General features: G+C 37.9%; 1 pseudogene and 4 gene segments (V, D, J or C); all 5 read right to left on the bottom strand.

Annotated features, from left to right (window-relative positions):
• Positions 1-3,463: 3,463 nt before the first annotated feature.
• Positions 3,464-3,915, bottom strand: LOC131370893 (Ig heavy chain V region 914-like). The segment is given in 2 exon segments: positions 3,464-3,780; positions 3,870-3,915. Coding segments are annotated over 2 exon segments (363 nt in total).
• Positions 3,916-5,514: 1,599 nt separating this feature from the next.
• Positions 5,515-10,218, bottom strand: LOC131370354 (Ig heavy chain V region PJ14-like). The segment is given in 5 exon segments: positions 5,515-5,681; positions 7,397-7,516; positions 9,623-9,653; positions 9,779-10,083; positions 10,173-10,218. Coding segments are annotated over 5 exon segments (669 nt in total).
• A 3,240-nt stretch (positions 10,219-13,458) lies between these two features.
• Positions 13,459-17,457, bottom strand: LOC131370333 (Ig heavy chain V region 914-like). The segment is given in 3 exon segments: positions 13,459-13,479; positions 17,022-17,314; positions 17,406-17,457. Coding segments are annotated over 3 exon segments (366 nt in total).
• A 3,683-nt stretch (positions 17,458-21,140) lies between these two features.
• LOC131370696 (Ig heavy chain V region 914-like) lies at positions 21,141-22,307 on the bottom strand. The segment is given in 2 exon segments: positions 21,141-21,757; positions 21,851-22,307. Coding segments are annotated over 2 exon segments (417 nt in total).
• Positions 22,308-25,906: 3,599 nt separating this feature from the next.
• On the bottom strand, positions 25,907-27,397 carry LOC131370323 (immunoglobulin heavy variable 4-39-like; annotated as a pseudogene).
• Between the last annotated feature and the right edge of the window lie 455 nt (positions 27,398-27,852).

The raw sequence follows: 27,852 nt of genomic DNA, 5'->3' as shown, positions 1-27,852 counted from the left end.
GGGACAGCACTGGGCCATACTGCTGACCCAGATTTGGCCCACAGAAAACATAATTGGGCCACATCTGGCATGCCATCATATAAAGAGTGCCATCATTGTCAGACCTGGTCTGCATCTGGTTGACATACCACTTGCCATGCCATCACTCAGCCAGCAGTGCCAGCTTAATGCCAGATCTGGCCCAGACCCTTTGCTATGTGTTATAACACACATATATATAAAACTTCATATCGAGGAAAACACTTTCTATGAAACATTTTTCACAAATATGCAAAAATCTGGTTAACTGCTTAATAAATATTGCAATCATTATACTCTATAAATAACAAGTACATCATTTTCCTGTGTATATCCCTTCACCTGTTAGATAGCAACACTTTTTTTAAACAAGTAAAGTAATAGTGAACATACTGAGAGCAGGCAAATTCAAAGTCCAATAAAAAGACATTCAGAAAACCTCAACATTCACAGCAAATCATTGAAAATCTCTGAATATAAATCATTTTAATTGTATGACAATTTAAAAAAATAAATCTTGTTTAATAAGGTCAATACAAATTAGGAAAAAAAACTCTAATTTTACTAAACTGAAAGGGTTTAATATTGAAATGTTTAACTATATACTGATTTATCATTTCCTAAAGTTATTTAAAAGTCAATCCCACTGGACAAGGAACAATGATTCAGTGGCCTGCAGGACAGTAATATGGTCATGATCCAATCTGAATCATAACTCAGTTCTAATGAGATGTAGAGATGTCATGCTTTATTTAGTAGATTTAATCTGGTGTTGTCTGCTCACACTTCTGAGAAACACAGAAGGTAAAACATGGAGATACGACACTAACAGTCTTCTAACAGTCTTCTGTACTGGGTGTTTTTTTAAAGCGTCTTTGTTGATCTGTCTCACTGTGAGTTACGAGTGCAGTAATACACAACAATCTCTTCAGTCTGAAAGATTTGCCCGTGTAAAGTCACAGTGTTGTTAGAGGCTTCAGTTGAGAAAGTGATCTTGTTTTTTAGTGAATTTATGCTGGCAGTATCACTTGAGCTGCAGTACCAGCCGATCCATTCCAGCAGTGGCGGGCTGTGCATTTCAGATCTAGGCCTTCACTGGTGTCCTTCCTGAATTAATCCACCTCTATACCATCATTATGACGCCACCATGGGCGTCACTAGGCCATTTTCTACTCAGCCCTCCTAAAATTCTGCGATTCTCCATAAACTCTACACAAATTGGTGATCTCCTCAGTCCCCTTTAAACTTCATATGAAAACAGCGGCAGACTTCAGCTCCTCCCCGTCTTTCAGCACGTTCTTCAATCCACAGACCGAGGATCAGAGGACAAGTGTGTGTGTGTGTGTGTGTGTGTCTGTGTAAGTGTGTGTGTGTATGTGTGTGTGTGTGTGTGTGTGTGTGTGTGAGTGTGTGTGAGTGTGTGATCAGGAAGACTCGTATTTGGCTTGTTCAGTACTCAAATGTTATACACATCTATGCAATACAGTGGAATTATGCAATAAGTTTACCATCCTACCCTGTTAGTCAAACCTTTATTTTATTTATTTATTCATTTATTTATTACTATTATACCCTCACTGGTTGCTGAGCCCCACTTAAATGAAAATTCTAGAATTGCAACTGGACACCACGGCAATAGATACTAATCAACCGTTAATTAAAAACAAAGTAAAAAAGAAAATAGGCTACAGTATTTCACACCTCACAAGGAACAGTCAATTTTATTACGGTTACTTTTCTCAAAAAAGACATTCTTGATGACGTACGCAGCAAACTGCAATCTCCGGAGAACGCAGCATCTAAAATGAGACACAGTGAATATAGAAACACTGTATATGGGCGGGTCGCTGCCTCTGACTACTAAGGCCTTAGAGCTGGGCAACACATGATGTCAGCCACTGGCTGAAATATGATTGGATAAATACTCTTATCATAAATATACACTACTGGAAGCAGCGCAACCAAGAGAAAAGCTATGAAATGTAGAGAATAGACTATTGGGAATAATTTAATACACATTCATGGAAAAATATATTAAATATATTAAAATGCAAGTCAGTGATTCAGATCACAGCAGAGAAGGCCTTGCTGACCCTGACGGTCTGCCACTGCATTCCAGCACATTTCCTAATTGTTGTATCCAGTTAGTACAGTAACTAGTGGCTGAGCATCCAGTGATCTTACAGGGGACTGAAAATGATTCTCCAGGCTTAACCAGCATGACTGCAGACTTTACCAGTTCAATACATTTAATACCTGTGAACAACAATCATGCAATTATTCAGGTGAAATCTATCAACAGGAAAAATGTACACAATGATCTGCATCTCTCCAAAATTCTCCACACACTTACCAGATGTAGCTGTTAACAGCAGGAGTAGAAGTGTAAAGAACATGGTTTGAGCAGAACCTGAACCCAGATCCTCACTTCTCCTGAAAACACCTCTAATCATTTATAAAGGGGTTTGATTTGTTGATTTGCATATAAGTGTTTAGGCTTTCAGAAGAGGCATTGCCTGCAAATGTAAAAACATACACATTCACAAAATATTAGTTACTTACTATTTATTTACTATGTAATTGATCAAGCTGTGTGGATGAAGCAGCCTGGTTTAATGAGACACTGATATAATGGAGCTGTAATGTCTTAGCTTCATAACAATGCTGTAGTTAGAGTTTATGACTTTGATGTAAATCCCAGGAGAACATGTTCTCATATTTATGACACACCTTCAGTCCTTTAAACCTCAAAATGTTGGGTAGATGTTGTGTGAATAAAGAAAGAGCGACCATCACAGGCCTTAAATCTTAACAAAAAGTATAATGTTCAAAAATTTTAAAGTGTGTGCAGGTTAATTATACAGTATACAGTTCAAGAGGTTGAGTAAACTTTTTCAGGTGAATTGTCAGTAAAAATGGAACATAATTTGCACAACTGTTCAAATGTTTAGAATTTTTAAACATTTTTCCTTCTATTTTTGTATGTAATCATTTATTATTTCATTACGGAGGCTATTAAACGTAATGGAAAATAAAATGGATGTGTGTGCCGGTCTGGGAAAACTCATCAGATGCAGGTGAAGGACAATTTTGGAGGTTAAAAAACTCCACAGTGTGAAGAAACCATGCATGAAAATGTGTGTAAGAAGCAAATTCAACAAACAGTCAGTCTGTCTGAAGATTTGTAAAACCTTGCTGTAAGTGTGATTTACTCACACACAGGTGAATGTCAGATATTGATAGCTGAAATGAACATGAGTGAAATGAACATGAGCCTAATCAATTCAATGTAATCAGAAACCGACTGTCGAATTGTTCATGAGGCTCCGGTGCTGTAGTCAGAACTGGTATCATTATTATTTCTTTTTTAATGAAGGAGGATGTTGGGAGCTAGCACTGTTTCAGTGTACTTGGAGTTTTTGTACAGGGACGTTGTTTATCTGTCTCACTGTGGTTTACGAGCGCAGTAATACACAGCTGTGTCTTCAGTCTGCATGTTCTGCCCTGTTAATGTCACTGTGCTGCTGGACGTGTCTCTGGAAACCTGAAACCTGCTTTTCAGTTTCTCACTGTAGAAAGTGTTACCGCTACCACATATCTCTCCAATCCACTCCAGAGTTTTTCCTGCAGGTTGTCGTATCCAGTCTGTACAGTAGCTGCTATCAGTTAATGAATATCCAGACACTTTACAGGTCAGAGTCAGTGACTGACCAGGAGTTAATACTGTGGATCCGGTCTGGATCAGCTCAACACAGTGAACACCTGTTAAAGAAAACTTATTTTAATGATGTAAAAACAAAAAACTTTAAGGAACCAAAATTGTATTAAAAGTCAAATGTAAAAACACTTACAGTGTACGGCTGCCAGCAGCAGCAGCAGTAGGGATGTAGAGATCATGGTGTGTGTTGAAGCAGAAGAAGTAAAAGCTCTTGGTCTTCTTTGCTTAAATATATAACAGGGAAGGACATTTGCATAGAGACACTCCTTATCTTAGGGACAAAATGGGATGGATTCCTCTACACGTGAAAATCTCCCGTTCTCATGAACGTCTCTAATCTGTGATTATAAATCTATAAAATTTGGAACATTAAGAGACTTTCTTAGGTCTCTGAATTTATGTGAAGAGAACGCACTCTTCATATGAGCATATTCACAGAGCCGGATTCACTGAAAATCCTCACAACCCCGTTCCTCTTAACCACTGGCATGACAGGCATGGCCCATTCACTGCATAACACTGGGGGGATGACCTCCAGCTCCAAGAGTTCATTCATAATACATGAAAATAATAATAATTATCAGTCATATGTATGCTGCAATGTAGATAATTACATTAACACAGAAATTATTCTCATGTCTACAAATTTCCTGGTTTCTGTGTTAAAATAACAGTGTGAATAACTGCTTCCATATTTGACTCTCACATGGCGAAATACTGCAGTGTTTTCTGAACAGTATGAACTACATTTAACATTATAATCAAACCGTTCAATAGAACATGATGTTCATTCTGGTATAGTCTGCCCTCTAGAGGCTTTAACTGATGAATCCAGAGAGAAATAGCTGAGAAGATTCTAGATCAGGTGTTTTTAAATTCTGAAGAAGAATTGTAATCTCTAGTGAACAGAAGACAAAGCTGAAATCTAATATCTATCAACAACTCAACAGTGAAACTATTCTCTATACTTCTTCTTCTTTATTATTCAAAAGTTTAAATTGATCTTCTATGAGACATTGAATCAGCAGCAGTGTTAGGTAAGTTACTTCGAAAAAGGTTATTAATTACTAATTACACCATCAATGCTGTATTTAAAATGTGTTTCTAATTACTCTGTCTGAAAAGTAATTTAATTACTCAATAAGTAATTTAACTCATTATTAATTACTTCCTAAAATCCCTATAAACCTTGACTGGTAGCCTGCAATCATTTTTTTAGCTCACCTTTGGACATTTTCTACACTCCTGATGTAAAATCAAGTTTTGCCTGCTTAACATTTGTACTGTCGATGAACATGGATCACTCAAAAGTGTTTGTCGATGCTGCCTTGTCAAGTGCTTCAGTAAATTACTCGTGGTATTGACAGGGGCCGATAGTTTTTTCACCAGGACATAGCTTACATTTCACGTTAATGTTCTTGTCTACCTGAGCCAAAAAAGAGAAGTAATTGGAATAGTTCCATTTGGAATAGTTCCAAAACAGCCACTTGCTCCTGCTACTAAGTAATGCATTACACCCAACAGTGATCAAGATCAGTGATCTTCATTAAATTGCCCCTAGGTGTGAATGAGTGTGTGAATTTGTAACATGTCCAGATTGTACGCTCAGTGTTCCTGGGATGGACTCTGGATCCAGCACTCTGACCCGAATAAAACACTTCCTAAAGATGAACAAGTGACTGAATACATTATAGTGATTATTGTCTTGTGATATTAAATGATTATATTTTTATTCCTAACAAATAGACCTCAGTCTGTAAGGTTGGAATCACATATCCTCAACCCTCATCCTGAACACCGGCATCCCACAAGGCTGCGTGCTGAGCCCACTGCTCTACTCCATGTTTACCCATGACTGTGTTCCATGGCATAACTCCAACATGTTCATCAAATATGCAGATGATACCACAGTTATTGGCCGAATCAGCAACACTGAGGAATTGGCCTACAGGGAGGAGATCCAAAGCCTGTCAGCATGGTGTTCCATGAACAACCTCACCCACAATGCCAAGAAGACCAAAGAGCTCATTGCGGACTTCCGGACATCTAACAGCAGCAGACACTCCCCCATCTACATCAACGGGTCTGAAGTCTCCAGCTTTCAGTTCCTGGGCGTCCACATCTCTGAAGATCTGTCTTGGCATTTGAACACTTCAACTCTGGATAGGAAGGTGCAACAATGTCCTTACTTCCTGAGAAGATTAAAAAAAGTTCACCATTTCCCCCAAGATCCTGACTAATGTTTACCGCTGCATTATTGAGAGCATCTTGACAAGCTCCATCACAGTGTGGTATGGCAGCTCCACAGTGTATGAAAAGAAATCACTGCAAAGGGTTGTGAAAACTGCCCAATTACCACTGAGTCTCTTCACCACAGTAGATGTCTGCACAGAGCACACAAAATCATCAAAGACTCCTCCCACTCTAGTCACAAACTGTTCAACCTCCTCCTGTCCAGGAGGAGATACAGGACCATCTGCACCAGAACCAGCAGGTCCAGATTTTTCCCCACAACCATAAATCTTCTGAACTCTACACTACACTGCTAGGACACTCATGTCTCACTACACTTCACCACGTTACAGTTCTGCTTCATGCTGTACATTTACATTTTCTCTGTATAATATAATTAAAATGTGGATATTGTTAATTCATAGATTACACCTAGTCTATCTATCTATCTATCTATCTATCTATCTATCTATCTATCTATCTATCTATCTATCTATCTATCTATCTATCTATCTATCTATCTATCTATCTATCCACTGTTTATTATCTCTGTTACTGTTGTACATACAATGTACATAATGCAGACTTTTGCACAAATATTTAATTACTCTTTTCTTAACACTTTATCTGCTGTAAATACAATTTGCACATACTTCTCTTTGCACATACTGACATCGACTTGTTTACTGATGTACACTACCAGTCAAAAGTTTGGACACACCTTTTAATTCAATGTTTTTTGTTTAGTGACTTATTTTCTACATTCTAGAACAATACTGGAGATTTCAAAACTATGAAATGACTGGACTTAAGTAATCCATATGTAATGACAACAAAAAACAGTCAGTTGTTATTTTAAGACACGAAGGTCAGGTGTTCTGGAATAGTTCTTGCAAGAACAGTATTGTCAAGTGCATTTGTAAAACCCATCAAGCACCATGATGAAACTGGCTCACATGAAGACCATCCCAGTAAAGCAAGACCAAAACTTACCTCTGCTGCAGAGGAGAAGTTCATTTAGAGTTACCAGCCTCAGAAATCACCAATTAACAGCACCTCAGATTAGAGCCATTATGAAGGCTTTACAGAGCATCAGTAGCAGACATATCTCAATATCAGCTGTTCAAAGGACATTATTGTGGATTTCGGCCGCCTTCAGCATTGCTGCTGAGGGAATATTTACAGCTCATGAGGACGTGCTTGTGTAAGTTTTTGTACAGCTCTGGAGTCTGTTGTGTCAGTGTGAGTCTCGTGCACAGTAATAAACTGCCGTGTCTTCAGCTTTCAGACTCTTCACTTCTAGGTACAGCATGTTTTTATTGGTGTCTTTAGTGATGGAGAACTGGCCCTGCAGTGACTGAGCGAATCTAGTGCTAGTGCCACCTTCAATACGCCCGATCCACTACAGTCCTTGTCCTGGTTTCTGACGGATCCAGTTCATGTAGTAGCTGCTCATTGAGAATCCAGAGACAGTACAGGACAGAGTGACCGACTCTCCAGGTCTTTTCACCACAGAAGCTGAGGAGGTCAGGGACTGTCCATAAGAATCTGGAAGAGAAGAGTAGAACTAGGTAATGTTATTTTATAATGATATAATGCTATTAGTCACAACAGAAAAAAAAACATAAACTTACATGAAATGAGTACCAATAAAATACACTGTCCTAAAATCATCCTTCTCTGAGTTCTGCTTCACCCAGATTTAAAGTGTATGGGAGTGTTATCTATCACAGAGCTCACTGGAAACTAGAGCAGTCAAGAACATGCTGTTTATACACGACTCTATTTGAATAGGGAGTGTCCATGACCACTATGGAGGTGTTCAATCCACAACCACGTGCTGCTCACTATATAGATGAGTGGATGATTATAAGGTTCTGTGTAGAAAAGCAACAACTAAATGTTTCACTCTCGCTATTTATTAGAATCTGAGAAGCCACTGTATTTAAATGTAATTTAAATCATTTTTAATAATACTTTCTCTAAATGAAAGAAAAGACTAATGTATGTGTTTATACACCTTAACATCATACAAATTCACATTTTGAAACAGGCATTAATGTAATATTCCGGCATTTAATATACAATTAGACAACAGAATTTATTGATCAACAAAGGGTACTAAGACACTTTATGTAATGATTGTGTGGTTGAGTTTGTACAGACTGCCCTCTAGAGGCACAAAATTCCTCTTTTCAAATGATCAATAACTAGAATACGTTATTCATGAGAAAAAGATTATAATCACTATAAATGTCAATAAAAATCATCTCACTTGGAACAGAAAAAAAAATATTAGGAATTCAGAAGTGGAGCACTTTTATCAGTACAGTTTAAAAAAGAGAGAAAGCACTCAGATACAGTATCAGTGGTAAAAATAGTAACTCTATTGGTTTAACTAATCAATCAATTTGCAAATCAATATTAATTAAGATATATTAAGGAAAAGTCAGAGATAATCAAAATATTTTGGTTCTTTGACCTCCATAAATCCACAGCTTCTGAAAATGTGGGTTTGTCATGTGACTATAGCAAGTGTTTTGTACTGATGTCTAAGGGGAAGTATCACTGTGTGTCACGGGCACAGTAATAAACTGCAGTGTCTTCTGTCCTCATGCTGTTCATCTGCAGATACACCTGCTTCTTACTGTTGTCTCTGGAGATGGTGAAGCGGCCCTGATCTGCACTGGAGTAATATATGTAACTACTACTATAGATGCTTGCAACCCATTCCAGTCCTTTTCCAGGCGCCTGTCTGATCCAAGCCATGTAATAGTTACTAAAGTCAAATCCAGAGGCTGTGCAGGTCAGTTTATGAGACTGATCAGGTTTGATGATCACTGGATCAGACTGGATCAGTGTCTGACTGCAGGAATCTGCAAGAACACACAAAGTAAAAATAAAAGTATGAAAAATATATCAATATTTTTGCCTATATGAAATAAATAATACTAACATTGAATGAATATTGCTAGAGTAAAGTAACTCAAAACACTGCCTAGTCCCATCTCAAAGAATTAAAATGATTCCTGCTGCTGTAAATGAACACGAACTGCTGGTATGTTGTTGGGCTGAATGTTTCAGCATAAATGGTTCAAATACAGGATTTCATTTGCATGACACGCCCACTAGAGATATAAAAACATTCACAGAGGAACAGCTGAGATGAGAAAAAGCTTCCTGTAAGACTCTGGGTGTGTTTCATGCTGTCAGGTTCATCACTGCTCTTTACTCATTACATCTCAATCTTAAATCTTGTGAAATTTGTGTGAATGATGGAATAAAGCATCTACTTTTTATTTTTCTTTGTAATATTTTATTACACATTTTATTAAACATGATGGAAAATGAAAATTGATGCGTGTGCTTGTCTGTGAAAACTCATCATACAGTATGCAGGTGAAGCCAAATTTCGCCCCAGTGCTAATAAACCATAAATCGAAATGTTTCTATTAACTGTGTAATCTGGATTCGGATATGATCCTGTAAAAATCGTGTGTAAGAAGGGAATTCAACAAACAGTCAGTCTGCCTGAAGATTTGTAAAACCTTGCTGTAAGTGTGATTTCCTCACAGAGTGAATGTCAGATATTGATATCTGTGCATCAGAGTGAAATGAACATGAGCCTAATCAATTCAGTTTGTAATCAGATACCGACTGTCAAATTGCCCATGATGCTCTGGTGCTGCAATCAGAATTGTTATCATTATTAATTATCTTTTAATGAAGGAGAATGTTGGGAGCTAGCACTGTTTCAGTTTACTTGGAGTTTTTGTACAGGGATGTTGTTTATTTGTCTCACTGTGGTTCACGAGCGCAGTAATACACAGCTGTGTCTTCAGTCTGCATGTTCTGTCCTGTTAATGTCACTGTGCTGCTGGACGTGTCTCTGGAAACCTGAACCCTGCTTTTCAGTTTCTCACTGTAGTAAGTGCTACCATCACCACATATCTCTCCGATCCACTCCAGAGTTTTTCCTGCAGGTTGTCGTATCCAGCCTGTACAGTAGCTGCTATCAGTTAATGAATATCCAGACACTTTACAGGTCAGAGTCAGTGACTGACCAGGAGTTAATACTGTGGATCCGGTCTGGATCAGCTCAACACAGTGAACACCTGTTAAAGAAAAGTTATTTTAATGATGTAAAAGTGAAAAGCTTTAAGGAATCAAAACTGTATTAAAAGTCAAATGTAAAAACACTTACAGTGTACGGCTGCCAGCAGCAGCAGCAGTAGGGATGTAGAGATCATGGTGTGTGTTGAAGCAGAAGAAGTAAAAGCTCTTGGTCTTTGTTGCTTAAATATATAACAGGGGAGGACATTTACATAAAGACACTCCTTATCTTAGGGTCAGAATGGGATGGATTCCTCTACACAGGAAATCCTCCTCATCTCATGACCATGTTTTATCTGTGATTATAAATCTATAAAATTTGGAACATTAAGATACTTTTTCAGGTAAATTTATCTGAAGAGAATACACTCTTCATATCAGCATATTCAGTAAGGATTAAAACACTTGGAGGTTTGGTTTTATAGGAAAATAATCAAGGACCAGGTGTTGTGATGTCAGGAATCATAAAAGGTGGTGGATGTAGGTGACAATAATTAAGCATCGTGTAGTTCTACTCACTTTGGTTCAACAGTGTCATGGAGTTACTGCTACAAACCTGAAGATAATTATTTTTATATTGTAGATTATTATATTTTAGATGATTATTTTCCAATAAATAATGCCATTGATTTTGATCATTATTCCTCTTATACAGCAGCAGCCTGTTACTGTTACAATTTATTTATTAATTAAAGAAGAATATGGTGAACTCTGTGTTTGTTTATAGTTACAATTAATGTTGTGGAACTTTTGTGAAATGTATGTATTCAGTAATCACTGGATAAAAGTTGGCAATTTTTCTGTAAATGTTATTATTTCCCTCTTTGTTTCTCTGTAGGAATTTGACTTGAAAGAGTTTTCAATGTCTCACAGAAAGACATAAAAATGATGGAGTATCTAGCTCTGACTGAGGATATGAGACTATGTTATACTTATGACAACTTTAAAGAAACATAAAATGGTACAGTATATTTGTTAAGCTCTAGCGCCACCTGCAGATCTTGTGAAAATGCCCTGTATATTGAATGCACTTTTCTCTTTCACCACATCTGTGGGAGGATTTTGGATGGCTGATTAAGATGTTTGTACCACTGTGGTGTCTAGCACAGTAATACACAGCAGAGTCCTGTGTACTCAAACCAGTCAGCTGCAGATACACCATGTTTTTGGAGTTGTCTCTGGTAATTTCCAAACGTCCCTCAATGTGTTTGGCATATATAGTTTTACTGGCATCATACCAGATAGCTCCAATCCATTCCAGAGCTTTTCTAGCTTGTTGTCTGATCCAGTTCATGCCATAGCCACCAAAGTTAAACCCAGATCCTTTACAGGAAAGACTCAGAGTTTCTCCAGGTTTTTTTATTACTGAACCAGTGGGAATAGACTCAAGACACATAAACAAGAAAATATTAGTGTATAATAAACAGTGCAAAAGATATTTGAGATTCAGCATGAAAACTCATCAATGAGGCTGATAAGTAGCAGGAATAAGGGATCCATGAAGGGATCTTCATGGTGAGTGTTGATGAGACTCGATCGCTCCACTCAGCTCAGCTACACATAAATACTGCATGGACACACAGCAATCTGGATTTGCATCATGATGTCATGATAGAAAACATGTGGGAGTCATGATGCTGTAACAGAGAGGAACAGCAACTAAACCTTGATCTAATCTGTCTAAGCTGCTGATGTGATTATTTTCAGCCAAATATACTACATTATAATAAGTTCTTGTTAGTGATATGATTATTATAGTGTTTATCATGTGCAGTAATGTTAGAGATGGTATTTTGGTTTAAAATCTACACTACAATATTTATTTATTTATTTATTTATTGTTGTGTGTGTTGTATAGTCAAGAGATATTGGGACAGTTCCTTGGGTATTGGCAAGTGGTTTATTTATTATTGTGTTATTCCTGTGTGGGCGGTGCCACGCCCTTTCCTAATGTGTTTTCCTGCTTTCTCACCTGTCCCTTGTTTTCCACTGATGTGCTGCTTTATATTCCTTTGTCCTTCTGTCATTATGTTTATATATGTGTTGACGTAGCGGTGTATGTGTGCTGTAAGGCCGGACACCGTGTTATTTAGGCTTTTATGTTATAGTCATGTTTTGTTGCGGTTATTTAATTTTCCATGTCATATTTATGTTTAATGTAGATGTATTTAGTTTTGTGAAATAAAAGCAGTGCATGTACTGGATCCCTGCGTTTGGGTCTGATCTGCTACTGTGGGTGACAGAGCTTATGGCAATGATTTGGGTTTGATCTCTGCCATCAGCCGATTCGTCCCCGTTCATTACATGTATCTTGTGGGCATTCTGTTATAATGAACACTGGATGAGGAGTTTTTGTACAGGGATGTTGTGCATTCGTCCCACTGTGTGTAACGAGCGCAGTAATACACAGCTGTGTCTTCAGTCTGCATGTTCTGTCCTCCAATTGTTATTGTGTTAGTAGAAGTGTCTCTGGAGATGCTGAACTTATTTTTCAGTTTGTCACTGTAAGCTGTATCCCCACCACTATGGATTATTCCAGTCCACTCCAGAGCTTTTCCTGCAGGTTGTCGGATCCAACCTGTAGCATAGCTCGTAACTAAATATGAACCTCTGCTGATGATGGGAGGAGAATGTTTCTGAAATGTATTTAAATCATGAGGAGGAGATTCATCTGATGGAGGATCTGTGGGTTTATAATGGAGCAGAAGCCTCTTCATCAAATGCTCTTATCTTTTTCCAAAGCAAATGTTAAAGTCTCAGTGAAGCCAAAAAGGAAAAAACATTAGATTTAGCATAATAATAATTATGTATGCTTGCGGATCTTTGGATTATGATGATTGATATGTGTAAGTTCTGAATTTAATCAGGTGATTATTTGTATAAAACTTGACAACTGATCTTGCTCATTCAACTCCCTAAGAATTTTCTGTGAAATCAGGTTTTCCAAAAAAAAAGAGAGAGTTATTCACACAACACAGGTTGCTAAGATGCTTTATGTAATTGAGTTTAATCTGAGTGTCATGATGCTGGATGCATTCAGTGATAGTCAATGTAATAGTAAATCTAGTGGTTAAACCAATCAGTTAACTATGAAATCATTGTTAATCTTAATGATTATGGCACTAAGCTCAATTTCCTAGCTTTGTAAACAACAGCTTCCATAGTTATCTGTCTGTGACATTGTGAATTTATGAAATATATATTACATATATTCAGGGAATTAAATATATTCCATCAGGATGAATGCCCAGACAATGTGAGCTTCTCATGTGACTATAGCAAGCTGTCTGTTCCAAAACATGTCATACCTACTAAAGTCAAATCCAGAGGCTGTGCAGGTCAGTTTATGAGACGGATCAGGTTTGATGGTCACAGGATCAGTGTCTGACTGCAGGAATCTGTAAAAGAATAGGGGACATTAACTTTAAAAAAAGACCAAAAGAAAAATGTTTTTTTTTTTTTTTAAATAATGTAATAAATGATACTATGAGTGAAGATTGCTAGAGTAAAGTAACACAAAACACTGCCTAGTCCCATCTCAAAGAATTAAAATGATTCCTGCTGCTGTAAATGAACACAAACTGCTGGTATGTTGTGTGTGTGTATATATATACACTATATTGCCAAAAGTATTCGCTCACCCATCCAAATAATCAGAATCAGGTGTTCCAATCACTTCCATGGCCACAGGTGTATAAAATCAAGCACCTAGGCATGCAGACTGTTTTTACAAACATTTGTGAGAGAATGGGTCGCTCTCAGGAGCTCAGTGAATTCCAGCGTGGAACTGTGATAGGATGCCACCTGTGCAACAAATCCAGTCGTGAAATTTCCACGCTCCTAAATATTCCACAGTCAACTGTCAGCTGTATTATAAGAACGTGGAAGTGTTTGGGAACAACAGCAACTCAGCCACGAAGTGGTAGGCCACATAAACTGACGGAGCGGGGTCAGCGGATGCTGAGGCGCATAGTGTGAAGAGGTCGCCAACTTTCTGCAGAGTCAATCGCTACAGACCTCCAAACTTCATGTGGCCTTCAGATTAGCTCAAGAACAGTGCACAGAGAGCTTCATGGAATGGGTTTCCATGGCTGAGCAGCTGCATCCAAGCCATACATCATCAAGTGCAATGCAAAGCGTCGGATGCAGTGGTGTAAAGCACGCCGCCACTGGACTCTAGAGCAGTGGAGACGCGTTCTCTGGAGTGACGAATCGCGCTTCTCCATCTGGCAATCTGATAGACGAGTCTGGGTTTGGCGGTTGCCAGGAGAACGGTACTTGTCTGACTGCATTGTGCCAAGTGTAAAGTTTGGTGGAGGGGGGATTATGGTGTGGGGTTGTTTTTCAGGAGCTGGGCTTGGCCCCTTAGTTCCAGTGAAAGAAACTCTGAATGCTTCAGCATACCAAGACGTTTTGGACAATTCCATGCTCCCAACTTTGTGGGAACAGTTTGGAGCTGGCCCCTTCCTCTTCCAACATGACAGAGTCTGGTGTGGATGAACTTGACTGGCCTGCACAGAGTCCTGACCTCAACCCGATAGAACACCTTTGGGATGAATTAGAGCGGAGACTGAGAGCCAGGCCTTCTCGTCCAACATCAGTGTGTGACCTCACAAATGCGCTTCTGGAAGAATGGTCAAAAATTCCCATAAACACACTCCTAAACCTTGTGGACAGCCTCCCCAGGAGAGTTGAAGCTGTTATAGCTGCAAAGGGTGGACCGACATCATATTGAACCTTTTGGATTAGGAATGGGATGTCACTTAAGTTCATATGCAAGTCAAGGCAGGTGAGAGAATACTTTTGGCAATATAGTGTATATATATATATATATATATATATATATATATATATATATATATATATATATATATATATATATATATATATACATACAGTGAGGGAATTATTTGATCCCCTGCTGATTTTGTACGTTTGCCCACTGACAAAGAAATGATCAGTCTGTAATTTTAATGGTAGGTTTATCCGAACAGTGAGAGACAGAATAACAACAAAAAAAAAATCCAGAAAAATGCATTTCAGAAAAGTTCTACATTGATTTGCATTTTAATGAGTGAAATAAGTATTTGATCCCCTATCAATCAGAAAGATTTCTGGCTCCCAGGTGTCTTTTATACAGGTAACGAGCTGAGATTACAGTAGGAGCACTCTCAGGGAGTGCTCTTAATCTCAGCTTGTTTACTGTATGAAAGACACCTGTCCACAGAAGGAAGCAATCAATCTGATTCCAAACTCTCCATCATGGCCAAGACCAAAGAGCTGTCCTACACAAGGCTGGAATGAGCTACAAGACCATCGCCAAGCAGCTTGGTGAGAAGGTGACAACAGTTGGTGGTGCGATTATTCCCAAATGGAAGAAACACAAAAGGACTGTCAATCTTCCTCGGTCTGGGGCTCCATGCAAGATCTCACCTCATGGAGTTTCAATGATCATGAGAACGGCGAGGAATCAGCCCAGAATTACACTGGAGGATTTTATCAATGATCTCAAGGCAGCTGGGACCATAGTCACCAAGTAAACAATTGGTAACACACTACACCGTGAAAGACTGAAATCCTGTAGCGCCCGCAAGGTCCCCCTGCTAAAGAAAGCACATGTACAGGACCATCTGAAGTTTGCCAGTGAACAGCTGAATGATTCAGAGGAGAACTGGGTGAAAGTGTTGTGGTCAAATGAGACCAAAATCCAGCTCTTTGGCATCAACTCAACTCGCCGTGTTTGGAGGAGGAGGAATGCTGCCTATGACCCCAAGTACACCATCCCCAGGTGACAGGACAACTGCATTGCATCAAAGGGACAATGGACGGGGCCATGTACCGTTAAATCTTGGGTGAGAACCTCCTTCCCTCAGCCAGGGCATTGAAAATGGGTCGTGGATGGATATTCCAGCCTGACAATGACCCAGAACACACGGCCAAGGCAATAAAGTAGTGGCTCAAAAAGAAGCACATTAAGGTCCTGTAGTTGCCTAGCCAGTCTCCAGACCTTAATCCCATAGAAAATCTGTGGAGGGAGCTGAAGGGTCAGCCACAAAACCTTAATGACTTGGAGAGGATCTGCAAAGAGGAGTGGGCCCAAATTCCTTGAGATGTGAGATGTGTGTAAACCTGGTGGCCAACTACAAGAAATGTCTGACGTCTGTGATTGCCAACAAGGGTTTGCCACCAAGAACTAAGTCATGTTTTGCAAAGGGGTCAAATACTTATTTCACTCAATAAAATGTAAATCAATGTATAACTTTTTTTGAAATGTGTTTTTCTGGATTATTTTGTTGTTATTCTGTCTCTCACTGTTCAGATAAACCATTAAAATTACAGACTGATCATTTCTTTGTCAGTGGGCAAACGTACAAAATCAGCAGGGGATCAAATAATTTTTTCCCTCACTGTACATATTGTCATGCTGATCTTTAACACATTTTAATATTGACAGTTAAAAATGTTCTTTGGTGTTTAAATTATTTTGTATTCATTTAAGACCGAATATTTAAGTAAAATGTTAGTGTATAGTATGTAAATGGCTTTCATCCTCTGATTTTGAAATGTTTCCATGGTTCTGACTCTGTTACACTGTGAAATATTTCTGTGTTTGAAAAAAATACATTGTGAAAAATTTCATACTGATTGAATCTCATTACACAGACTCCTGAAGGAGTGTAGGAAAGTCACACTGGTGTGTGTGTTGATATGTTTATTTTTAAGTGAATTAAGTAATCTAACATCAGTATAAATGTCCAGACAATGTTCACAACAATCCAGTCAGCAAAAGTCAGCAAGTGGTAACATAAGTCAGAGACACAGTAAACAGTTTCATTCTTTGACCTCCATGAATCTGAAAATGTGGGTTTGTCATGTGACTATAGCAAGTATGTGTTTTTGTACTGATGTCTAAGGGGAAGTATCACTGTGTGTCACGGGCGCAGTAATAAACTGCAGTGTCTTCTGTCCTCATGCTGTTCATCTGCAGATACACCTGCTTCTTACTGTCGTCTCTGGAGATGGTGAAGCGGCCCTGAACTGCACTGGAGTAATATATGTTACTACTATCGTAGATGCTTGCAACAAATTCCAGTCCTTTTCCAGGTGCCTGTCTGATCCAAGCCATCCAGTAGCCACTAAAGTCTAATCCAGAGGCTGTGCAGGTCAGTTTATGAGACTGATCAGGTTTGATGATCACTGGATCAGACTCGGTCAGTGTCTGACTGCAGGAATCTGCAAGAACACACAAATATGTGTTTATGTTAAAAAAGCAAGTAAGAAAAATCCTTATGTTTCTCTATAATAAATAAATAATAATACTAACATTGAATGAAGATTGCTAGAGTAAAGTAACTCAGAACACTGCCTAGTCCCATCTCATAGAATTAAAATGATTCCTGCTGCTGTAAATGAACACAAACTGCTGGTATGTTGTTGGGCTGAATGTTTCAGCATAAATGGTTCAAATGCAGGATTTCATTTGCATGACACGCCCACTAGAGATATAAAAACATTCACAGAGGAACAGCTGAGATGAGAAAAAGCTTCCTGTAAGACTCTGGGTGTGTTTCATGCTGTCAGGTTCATCACTGCTCTTTACTCATTAGATCTCATGTCTTTTTAGTCCATCACTGTGTATCACTGTAACACCCAGAAGAACATTCTGGTTTGTTCAGAAACTGTCATTTTTCATCTCTGTGTCTAATAGAAACTGAATTAAATTAAAGAAATAATTGAGGTCACAAATCACTAACTCATTTAGTCAGGAGCTCATGCCAACAACCTGTCTGTTGTTAAATCGAAAAATAAATAAATAAATAAATAAAAAAAATTGAATTTTGTGTGAATGATGGAATAAAGCATCTGCTTCTCTTTTTTACGTATCCTTTTTGAATAAACCACAAGGAGCAAAACCCTTAATCCAGTAGACTTTGAGAGGATTTCTCTAATATGTTTTAGCCTTCAGTATTTCACATAAACCTATTATATGAAATGTAAACATTTCACACCTGCTAAAGAAATTAAAGCATTCCCTTAATTAATTAATCAGTAAAACTCAAACCTACCAGAGGTTTCACATCACCATGATAATGACTGAGGATAATGTAGGATATAATGCATTTTTATTCTATTTTTTATAAAATACTACATATCAAGTGTAAATTTGGTAATATGTAACACAAATATTTATAATGAGTGTTTGATATTTGATAATGAGTGATAGTCTCATACAGAATATAGTTTGTGTATTCACTTTTTTTAAACTTTATTTGTTGAGCTCTGCCGCCTCCTTCAGTTGTTTCAATTACTGCACCTCACACTGTGAGAACAGACTGTATTATTATTGAATCAACTCATTAAACACTGATTCCAACTTTTTGTTTATAATCCTGTAAAATGAAAGGATTAATAATAGTTCAGAATCAACATTCTTTCAGTAATGTTTTATTTTTTATTTAAAAATGTGTTTGTGCGACTGATTTAAAACACTACCAACGATTCTGACTTCATTCCAGTGGAAGAAAGTGAAAGTGTGACTGAGATGATTTATTAGTTGCATTGAGAGGATGTGTGTAACATGTCTCATAAGGTTTTTGTAAGAGGAATCCACTATTCTGTCTCACTGTGGTTCACGAGCGCAGTAATACACAGCTGTGTCTTCAGTCTGCATGTTCTGTCCTCCAATTGTTATTGTGTTAGTAGAAGTGTCTCTGGAGATGCTGAACTTATTTTTCAGTTTGTCACTGTAAGCTGTACCCCCACCAGTATAGATTATTCCAATCCACTCCAGAGCTTTTCCTGCAGGTTGTCGGATCCAAACTGTATCATCGCTCGTAACTGAATATGAAACCTTGCAGTGGATGGAGAGACTCTGGCCTGGCTGGACTGTCATGGAAGCAGGCTGAGTCAGTTCCTTTATTTATTTGTCACATATACATTACAGCACAGTGAAATTCTTTCTTCGCATATCCCATCCTTGGAGGTTGGGGTCAGAGCGCAGGGTCAGCCATGATATGGCACCCCTGGAGCAGAGAGGGTTAAGGGCCTTGCTCAAGGGCCCAACAGTGGCAACTTGGCGGTGCTGGAACCCCTGATCTTCCGGTCAACGACCCAGAGCCTTAACCACTTGAGCCACCACTGGCCATGTACATCTGTGGAGGAAAACACATGGTGATATCTCTCACAATATCTGCTGCACCTTTATTCTTCATCTAGTAAATGAATGAATTTGATAAAGCACTCACAAGAAGCAGCTGCCAGCAGGAGCAGTAGAGATGTAGAGAACATGGTGTGTGTTGTTTGTACTGGAGTCTTCTCTGTTCTCCAAAGTTTAACAGACACCATCACATCATATAAATAGAGTGAGATCCAGCTCTGATGCTTGGATTTGCTTATCTGCTGATGATGGGAGGAGAATGTATCTGAAATGTATTTAAATCATGAGGAGGAGATTCATCTGATGGAGGATGTGTGGGTTTATAATGGAGCAGAAGCCTCTTCATCAAATGCTCTTATCTTTTTCCAAAGCAAATGTTAAAGTCTCAGTCAAGCCAAAAAGGAATAAATATTAGATTTAGCATAATAATAATGTACACTTGCAGATCTTGGGATTATGATGTGTGTAAGCTCTGAATTCAATCAGGTGATTATTTGTATAAAACTTGACAACTGATCTTGCTCATTAAACTCCCTAAGAATTTTCTGTGGAATCAGGTTTTCCAAAAAAAAAAAACACAACACAGGTTGCTTTATGTAATTCAGTTTAATCTGAGTGTCATGATGCTGGATGCATTCAGAGCAGGATGTGAAAAGAGAGAATGCCTAAATGTACAGATAGAAACAGACTGAGATGTTTGAGTTTGTACACACTGCCCTCTAGTGGCAGAAAAGACATGTTTTAAATGATCCAGATCTAGAAAGAGTCATAGAGGAGAAAAAAAAGATGCTGTCAATAAAAAAGATCTCATGTAAAGCAGCAATAAAAATGAATGAAAAAGGAATTCAGAATTGCAGCATTTCTCTCAGCATGGTTTAAAAGATACAGTATCAGAGGTAGAATACTAAATCAATTAGTTTAACCAATCAGTTAACTGGGAAATCTATATTAGTCTCAATGAGCTCAATTCTCTAGATTTGTGAACACTGCTTCCACAGTTCTCAGTCTGTCACATCATGAATATATGCAAAATATATTACATATATTCAGGGAATTAAATAAATATTACATCAGGATAAATGTCCAGAAAATGTGGGTTTGTCATGTGACTATAGCAAGTATGTGTAAGGGGAAGAATCAGTGTGTGTCACGGGTGCAGTAATAAACTGCAGTGTCTTCTGTCCTCATGCTGTTCATCTGCAGATACACCTGCATCTTACTGTAAGACTCTGGGTGTGTTTCATGCTGTCAGGTTCATCTCTGCTCTTTACTCATTAGATCTCATGTCTTTTTAGTTTTTTATCTGTGTCTAATAGAAACTGAATTTAATTAAAAAAGTAATTCAGGTCACAAATCACTAATTTATTTAGTCAGGAGCTCAGGCTAACAACTTGTCTGTTGTTAAATCTTGTGAATGATGGAATAAAGCATCTGCTTCTCTTTTTTACGTATCCTTTTTGAATAAACCACAAGGAGCAAAACCCTTAATCCAGTAGACTTTGAGAGGATTTCTCTAATATGTTTTAGCCTTCAGTATTTCACATAAACCTATTATATGAAATGTAAACATTTCACACCTGCTAAAGAAATTAAAGCATTCCCTTAATGAATTAATCTGTAAAACTCAAACCTACCAGAGGTTTCACATCATCATGATAATGACTGAGGGATAATGGAGGATAGAATGTATTTTTTATTCTGTTTTTATATCATACTACATATCAAGTGTAAATTTGGTAATATTCAACACAAATATTCCTAAATTATGATAAATGAGATGTTTGATAATGAGTCTCATACAGAATACAGTTTGTGGATTCACTTTTTTCACTTTATTTGTTAAACTCTGCTGCCTCCTTCAGTTGTTTCAATTATTGCACCTCACACTGTGAGAACAGACTGTGTGTTAAACACAACACACTGCTGGAAACATGCTGTATTATTCCTGAATCCACTCAGTAAACACTGATTCAACTGTTGGTTAAAAATCCTGTAAAATGAAGGGATTAATAATAGTTTAGAATAAACTGATGTTTTATTTTTTATTTAATAAAGATTTTGTGTGAATGTGTTTTAAAACACTGCAAACTATTATGACTTTATTACAATAGAAGAAAGTGAATGTGTGACTGAGATGATTTATTAGTTGCATTGAGAGGATGTGTGTAACATGTCTCATAAGGTTTTTGTAAGAGGAATCCACTATTCTGTCTCACTGTGGTGACGAGCGCAGTAATACACAGCTGTGTCTTCAGTCTGCATGTTCTGTCCTCCAATTGTTATTGTGTTAGTAGAAGTGTCTCTGGAGATGCTGAACTTATTTTTCAGTTTCTCACTGTAATAAGTACTCCCACCATTACTGATGTATCCAATCCACTCCAGAGCTTTTCCTGCAGGTTGTCGGATCCAAGCTGTATGATAGCTTGTAACTGAATATGAAACCTTGCAGTGGATGGAGAGACTCTGGCCTGGCTGGACTGTCATGGAAGCAGGCTGAGTCAGTTCCTCACCATGTACATCTGTGGAGGAAAACACATGGTGATATCTCACACAATATCTGCTGCACCTTTATTCTTCATCTAGTAAATGAATGAATTTGATAAAGCACTCACAAGAAGCAGCTGCCAGCAGGAGCAGTAGAGATGTAGAGAACATGGTGTGTGTTGTTTGTACTGGAGTCTTCTCTGTTCTCCAAAGTTTAACAGACACCATCACATCATATAAATAGAGTGAGATCCAGCTCTGATGCTTGGATTTGCTTATCTGCTGATGATGGGAGGAGAATGTATCTGAAATGTATTTAAATGTTGTCAAGTTGTCGAATCCAAGCTGTTCCACAGTGGAAAAGAATTTGGTTGTTTGTTGTTATTATTATTAATGATATGGATGTTTTGTGATGTAATTAACAGTTCCTGTGATGGTCAGATTGAAAACTGATCTATTTCCAGTACACTTAAATTAATCTGAATTATTACATGAAATTAATAATAATTATATAAACAATCCTTTATGTCATTATCAGTCATGTGTAGGCTGCACTCTAGAGAATTACATTAACACAGAAATGATGCTCATGTCAAATTTGACTCTGACATGGTGAAATACTGCAGTGTTTTCTGAACAGTATGAACTACATTTAACATTATAATCAAACCGTTCAATAGAACATGATGTTCATTCTGGTATAGTCTGCCCTCTAGAGGCTTTAACTGATGAATCCAGAGAGAAATAGCTGAGAAGATTCTAGATCAGGTGTTTTTAAATTCTGAAGAAGAATTGTAATCTCTAGTGAGCAGAAGACAAAGCTGAAATCTAATATCTATCAACAACTCAACAGTGAAACTATTCTCTATACTTAATCTACTTTATTATTCAAAAGTTTAAAATGAAGAAACTTTTCAAGAAATTAAATCAGGAATCAAACAGGTGACTTGTCTTCTCTAAATTGCCACTAGGTGTGATAGACAGACAGACAGACAGACAGACAGATCTAAGAACAAAAACTACAGCAATATAAGAAACATAAATGAAGCATATAAATCACAGTTTAAAAGGGCATGTGTAACATGTCCAGGCTGTACACTCAGTGGTCCTGAAATGGACTCTGGATCCAGCACTCTGACCCGAATAACACACTTCCTAAAAGATGAACGAGTGACTGAATACATTATCATGATTATTGTCTCATGATACTAAGCAATTATATTTTTATTTACAGTGTAATATATATATATCCTTACACCTCTAATTCCAGTAGTTTTGGTTCTCTATTGATGAGAGCACAAACATTTGTTCTCTTGTGGACTCCTGAACACATAAAACCTGCAGATGGAGAAATTTAGCTGCAATTTATTTAGTCATTTAGAGAACCAGAAAATGAACATTGTTGAAGCCAAACTTACAGTATAAAAGTACAGATATAATGGGTGATCAGAAATGGCATCACTTGGTCTTTAGAGAGTCTGAATGCTGCAGAACAAAAAGACATCCTTTGCACATCCTTTTAACCAACAGACTCAGGTCTGTATTTTGGACATCCACAGGCTGGTTTTGGAGGAGCTGAGGATGAAAACGCTGTCACATTTTTACAGTTCATCAGTTCAGCTTAGTGGCTGTGTTTAATAACTGGAGTACATGCAAGCAAGAGTTGAGAGTTCTTGTAACTTAGTCATTTGCGTCACTTCACAAACAGAAATGTTCCAGTACAAAGGTTTGGATTAGTAATGACTTAGGAGTCTATTAGGAATTATTTATTATTAACAGAAACAATTCAACTGACACATAATTCTACACATAACTTCTGTGCAAAATCTCAGAAGTGAAGGAAGTTGTGACATTAATACAGTGCGCACACACACACGCACACACACCTGTTAGAAATGAACAGCTAATATATTTTAAATTGTTGTATATAATATTTTATCTGTACTACTTTTTACTGACACATACCTCTGTGACTACTGTAACTTCACGAATAAAAAAGTGATACAAGCTGATTAAATGGTTCATATCATGAGATATGAGTTCATAGAGTTCACTGCATGTGAGAGTTAAATGTAAATTACTGTAAACTAACTCAAACATTCTGAGTGGCTACAAGCGTCATCTTTAAAAGAAATTCCCAAGAGGAGGATTATCCAGCGAGAATTACTTCATATTTGGATTTACAAGCATGGACAGTGACAAGGCCAAACAAAAACAAAAACAAAAACAAAAACAAAAACAAAAAGGTCGAGAAACATTTCACTGAAAAATGTCTGAAATATAAAATTACCAGAATGACAGCTGACTTCTGAGGGTCAAGGCTGGTGCTCCGGAGCTGGATATTTATCTCAGTGACCTGAATAAAGCACAAAGATTAAAATTTGCTGTTTCAACCAAAAGTATCTAACAGCTAACGACTAGCTCTGTTAGCTAAACTACACAGGAGATTTGATCCTGTTTGTCCTCTGTACCGATGAAAGTCATTCATTTTCCACACACACTCTCTCTGTAAGTTCTAAAGCGATTAGAAACACACAGACTAAGTAAAAAGTGAGCTTTTCTCACCGTGAGCAGCTTGAAGTTCAGCAGCTTGAAGATCGCTGCTCCTCTTCAGCCAGCGATACGCGCAGTATCCCGCGGAGGTGAGCGCGAGCATCCCGGCGGCGCAGGCCAGGCCCCGGCCTGTCCATCTACCTAGGAAGGGAAGATACTTACCTAAATCCATCATTTCTCTCCAAGAAAATCTGCTGTTTATCCTTGAAATATCTCCAGGTAATCCGCAGTGTCGCTGTCTCCGTCGTTTTCTTTTGAAATCTCTTTTAAAAGCCTTCTAGATGACGCAAGCACGCGCTCTGGACTTTTAAATGAAAACAACAAAAAGGGGCGGGACTTTCAAAAAACTTCAACATGGCGCGTTATATTCTTAATATTTTTATTTAAGCATTAATTAAGGTTATAATGCATGATGAATGTGTTTCGATAAAATCTGATAATAAATGGTTAATAAATACACTTTCCTGTCATAACAGCTTGTCCTATTCACTTATATCAGGAGGCAGTAGAGGGCGCCGCTGTGATTTGTATACAGACACGTCAATTCCTCCACCATGTTGGAAAGGTCGACGTTCTGTTGGAAACCAGCGGAGGTTTTGTATGCAGTTTGCTGTTTTTAGATTAGTTTTTCTCTTAACAGCTTGCTTTTAATTACAGGAGGATTTTTCTGCTTAGTTATTTTAGCTGTCAGACTTCTCAGAGGCCAAACACTTAAAAACAACACCAAAACTGGGGTGTTTTTGAGTGAGCTCAGCTTCCCAAAAAGAAAGCTGCATGTTTAATGTAACTTAATTCCACAATATATTTTTTTTTAAGTCTTCATTTAAATAGTTTAAAGTAGATCCCAGAAGAGCTATTAAACAATAGTCAAATCCTATGGCGCTACCTGAAGAACGATAGTCAATTGCATGTTCGTTTTTATTCATTTAATTATTGTATATTATGATTTAATTATTATTCACTTCAACATGCCGAATTTAACTTTCACAGATTTTCGACTACAGAAGCCTCAAAAATCTCGTAAGGCCATGGCAGTTTTCCAGCACAGGTGTGTGGCCCTCTGCAGCTGGGGACAGACCTGCTTCTCAGCAGAAGGTATGCATAGAAAAGACATGAAGCCATAACATGAAATCTATAGGCTGCGTGCCAACTGACAGTGTTTTTTTAATGTTACAGATAAGTAAATGTCCAGTGCAGGCCTGTGGACACTCATCACTTTTTTTCAGATTCTACCACTTAAGTTATTGAGGAGAATTTGGTATGTAAATATCTCAGTATATTATATCTGAAATATCTCACCTAAACTCTTTACCCATTGCTTAAATTCTACTGCCATATATGTAGACTGCTAATGATTATTTTTTTCATCATGTTGTTTTAGGCATACTGGCACAAGCCAGTGCTGTTCCCAATGGGCCCAGCATTTCTATCAAGCATGGTCCCCACACCGAACCCACATTCGGACCCTGGACATGGACCCTGGAGCCTTAGCAACCAGCACTCCCCAGCCCAGCAGCACTCCAGCGCCTGTCTGATCCAAGCCATCCAGTAGCTACTAATGTCTAATCCAGAGGCTGTGCAGGTCAGTTTATGAGACTGATCAGGTTTGATGATCACTGGATCAGACTCGGTCAGTGTCTGACTCCAGGAATCTGCAAGAACATACAAAGTAAAAATAAAAGTATGAAAAATATATCAATATTTTTGCCTATATGAAATAAATAATACTAACATTGAATGAAGATTGCTAGAGTAAAGTAACTCAAAACACTGCCTAGTCCCATTTCAAAGAATTAAAATGATTCCTGCTGCTGTAAATGAACACAAACTGCTGGTATGTTGTTGGGCTGAATGTTTCAGCATAAATGGTTCAAATACAGGATTTCATTTGCATGACACGCCCACTAGAGATATAAAAACATTCACAGAGGAACAGCTGAGATGAGAAAAAGCTTCCTGTAAGACTCTGGGTGTGTTTCATGCTGTCAGGTTCATCACTGCTCTTTACTCATTAGATCTTTTTAATCCATCACTGTGTATCACTGTAACTGAAGCTGAGTGTGTAATAATGAGCAGTTAAAGATGGTTTCATTCACACAGACTGCCCTCTCAAGGCAACAACCATTAGAAACTAGGTCTTTTATCTAAAATACAACAGAAGCAGAAGAGCTCAGTGACAGATTGAGTCAGGAATAAAACACATGGAGGCATGATATAGGAAACTAATCAATGACAGGGTGATGGGATACAGTAGCATGTGTGTACATGTTTTGTTCCTCTAATACCTCTCTCTGTGTCGTGTATTGAATCAAAATTATTGGAGGAATTATTGTGAGTATCATTTGAACTCAGTTATCTGAAGTAAAAACTGCTTTCAAAATGTAAAACAGATGGAATGTTACCTGGACATTCAGATGCTTTTCATTTCAAACAGCAACATTTTCATAATAATTATGAACTGAGCAAACGTTTATTATAGTTTTTGTTAAATAATTATCTATATATCTAGGCTGAAGTGTTTGTAATTGGGGGATTAGTTAATCAGTAAAATGTAGTTGTTATTTAATTAGAAAAGTGAATTGTGATGAGGCTTTTGTGCAGCACTGCAGCTTGTTGTGAGGATGTGTGTAACATGTCTCATAAGATTTTTATAAGAGGAATCCACTATTCTGTCTCACTGTCACGAGCGCAGTAATACACAGCTGTGTCTTCAGTCTGCATGTTCTGTCCCTGTAAGGTCACAGTGTTACTGGAAGTGTCTCGAGAGATGACAAACTTGTCTTTAAGTGAACCTTTCTAATGAATATCTCCATTATAATAAATGCTGTTGATCCATTCTAAAGCTTTTCCTGCAGGTTGTCGAATCCAAGCTGTTCCATAGTGGCTGCTGCTGTCAGTGATAGAAGCTCCAGACACTTTACAGGTGATGGTTAAAGTCTCTCCTGGCTTTATAAGCAGTGAGTCTGGCTGGATGAGCTCAGTAGCACAGAACACATCTGTGAAAAGAGAAAAAGAAAAGGTTGACATGTTGAACTGAAAGGATCAGATGAAATAATAAAGCTTCAATCCAAACACTCACAGGGGGCGAGAGCCAGCAGCAGCAGTGGAGCTGAAGCTAACATGTTTGTGTTGAAGGAAGACTAATGAGAAGTGTTTCCTCTCTAGATCAGCACGCTGCTAATATTACAAGAGGAGATGCAGATTTGCATAAACATTCCAGAGAGGCTGTGTTGAGTGCAGCTCTGCAGCTGTTAATCACACTCACACCCTGTTTTAATCAATATCAATTTAATGTGGAAAATAATTCACCTGTTGAAAACTGCTCCATTTCCAGTTCCCTCAAATTTATCTGAATCTCTGCCATAATACATGAAAATAATAATAATTAGATAAACAATCCTTTATGTCATTATCAGTCATGTGTAGACTCTAGAGAATTACATTAACACAGAAATGATTCTGCAAATTTCCTGGTTTATGTTTTTGAGAACTTAATAATAATTGCTGTGAGTAACTGCTTCTATATTTGACTCTGACATGGTGCAATATTGCAGTGTTTTCTAAACAGCATGAACTA

Source organism: Hemibagrus wyckioides, linkage group LG02 (assembly GCF_019097595.1).
Source record: "Hemibagrus wyckioides isolate EC202008001 linkage group LG02, SWU_Hwy_1.0, whole genome shotgun sequence".
NCBI lineage: Eukaryota > Metazoa > Chordata > Actinopteri > Siluriformes > Bagridae > Hemibagrus > Hemibagrus wyckioides.
Note: the sequence above shows the minus strand (reverse complement) of the source record. Positions and strands in the feature narration are given on the sequence as shown.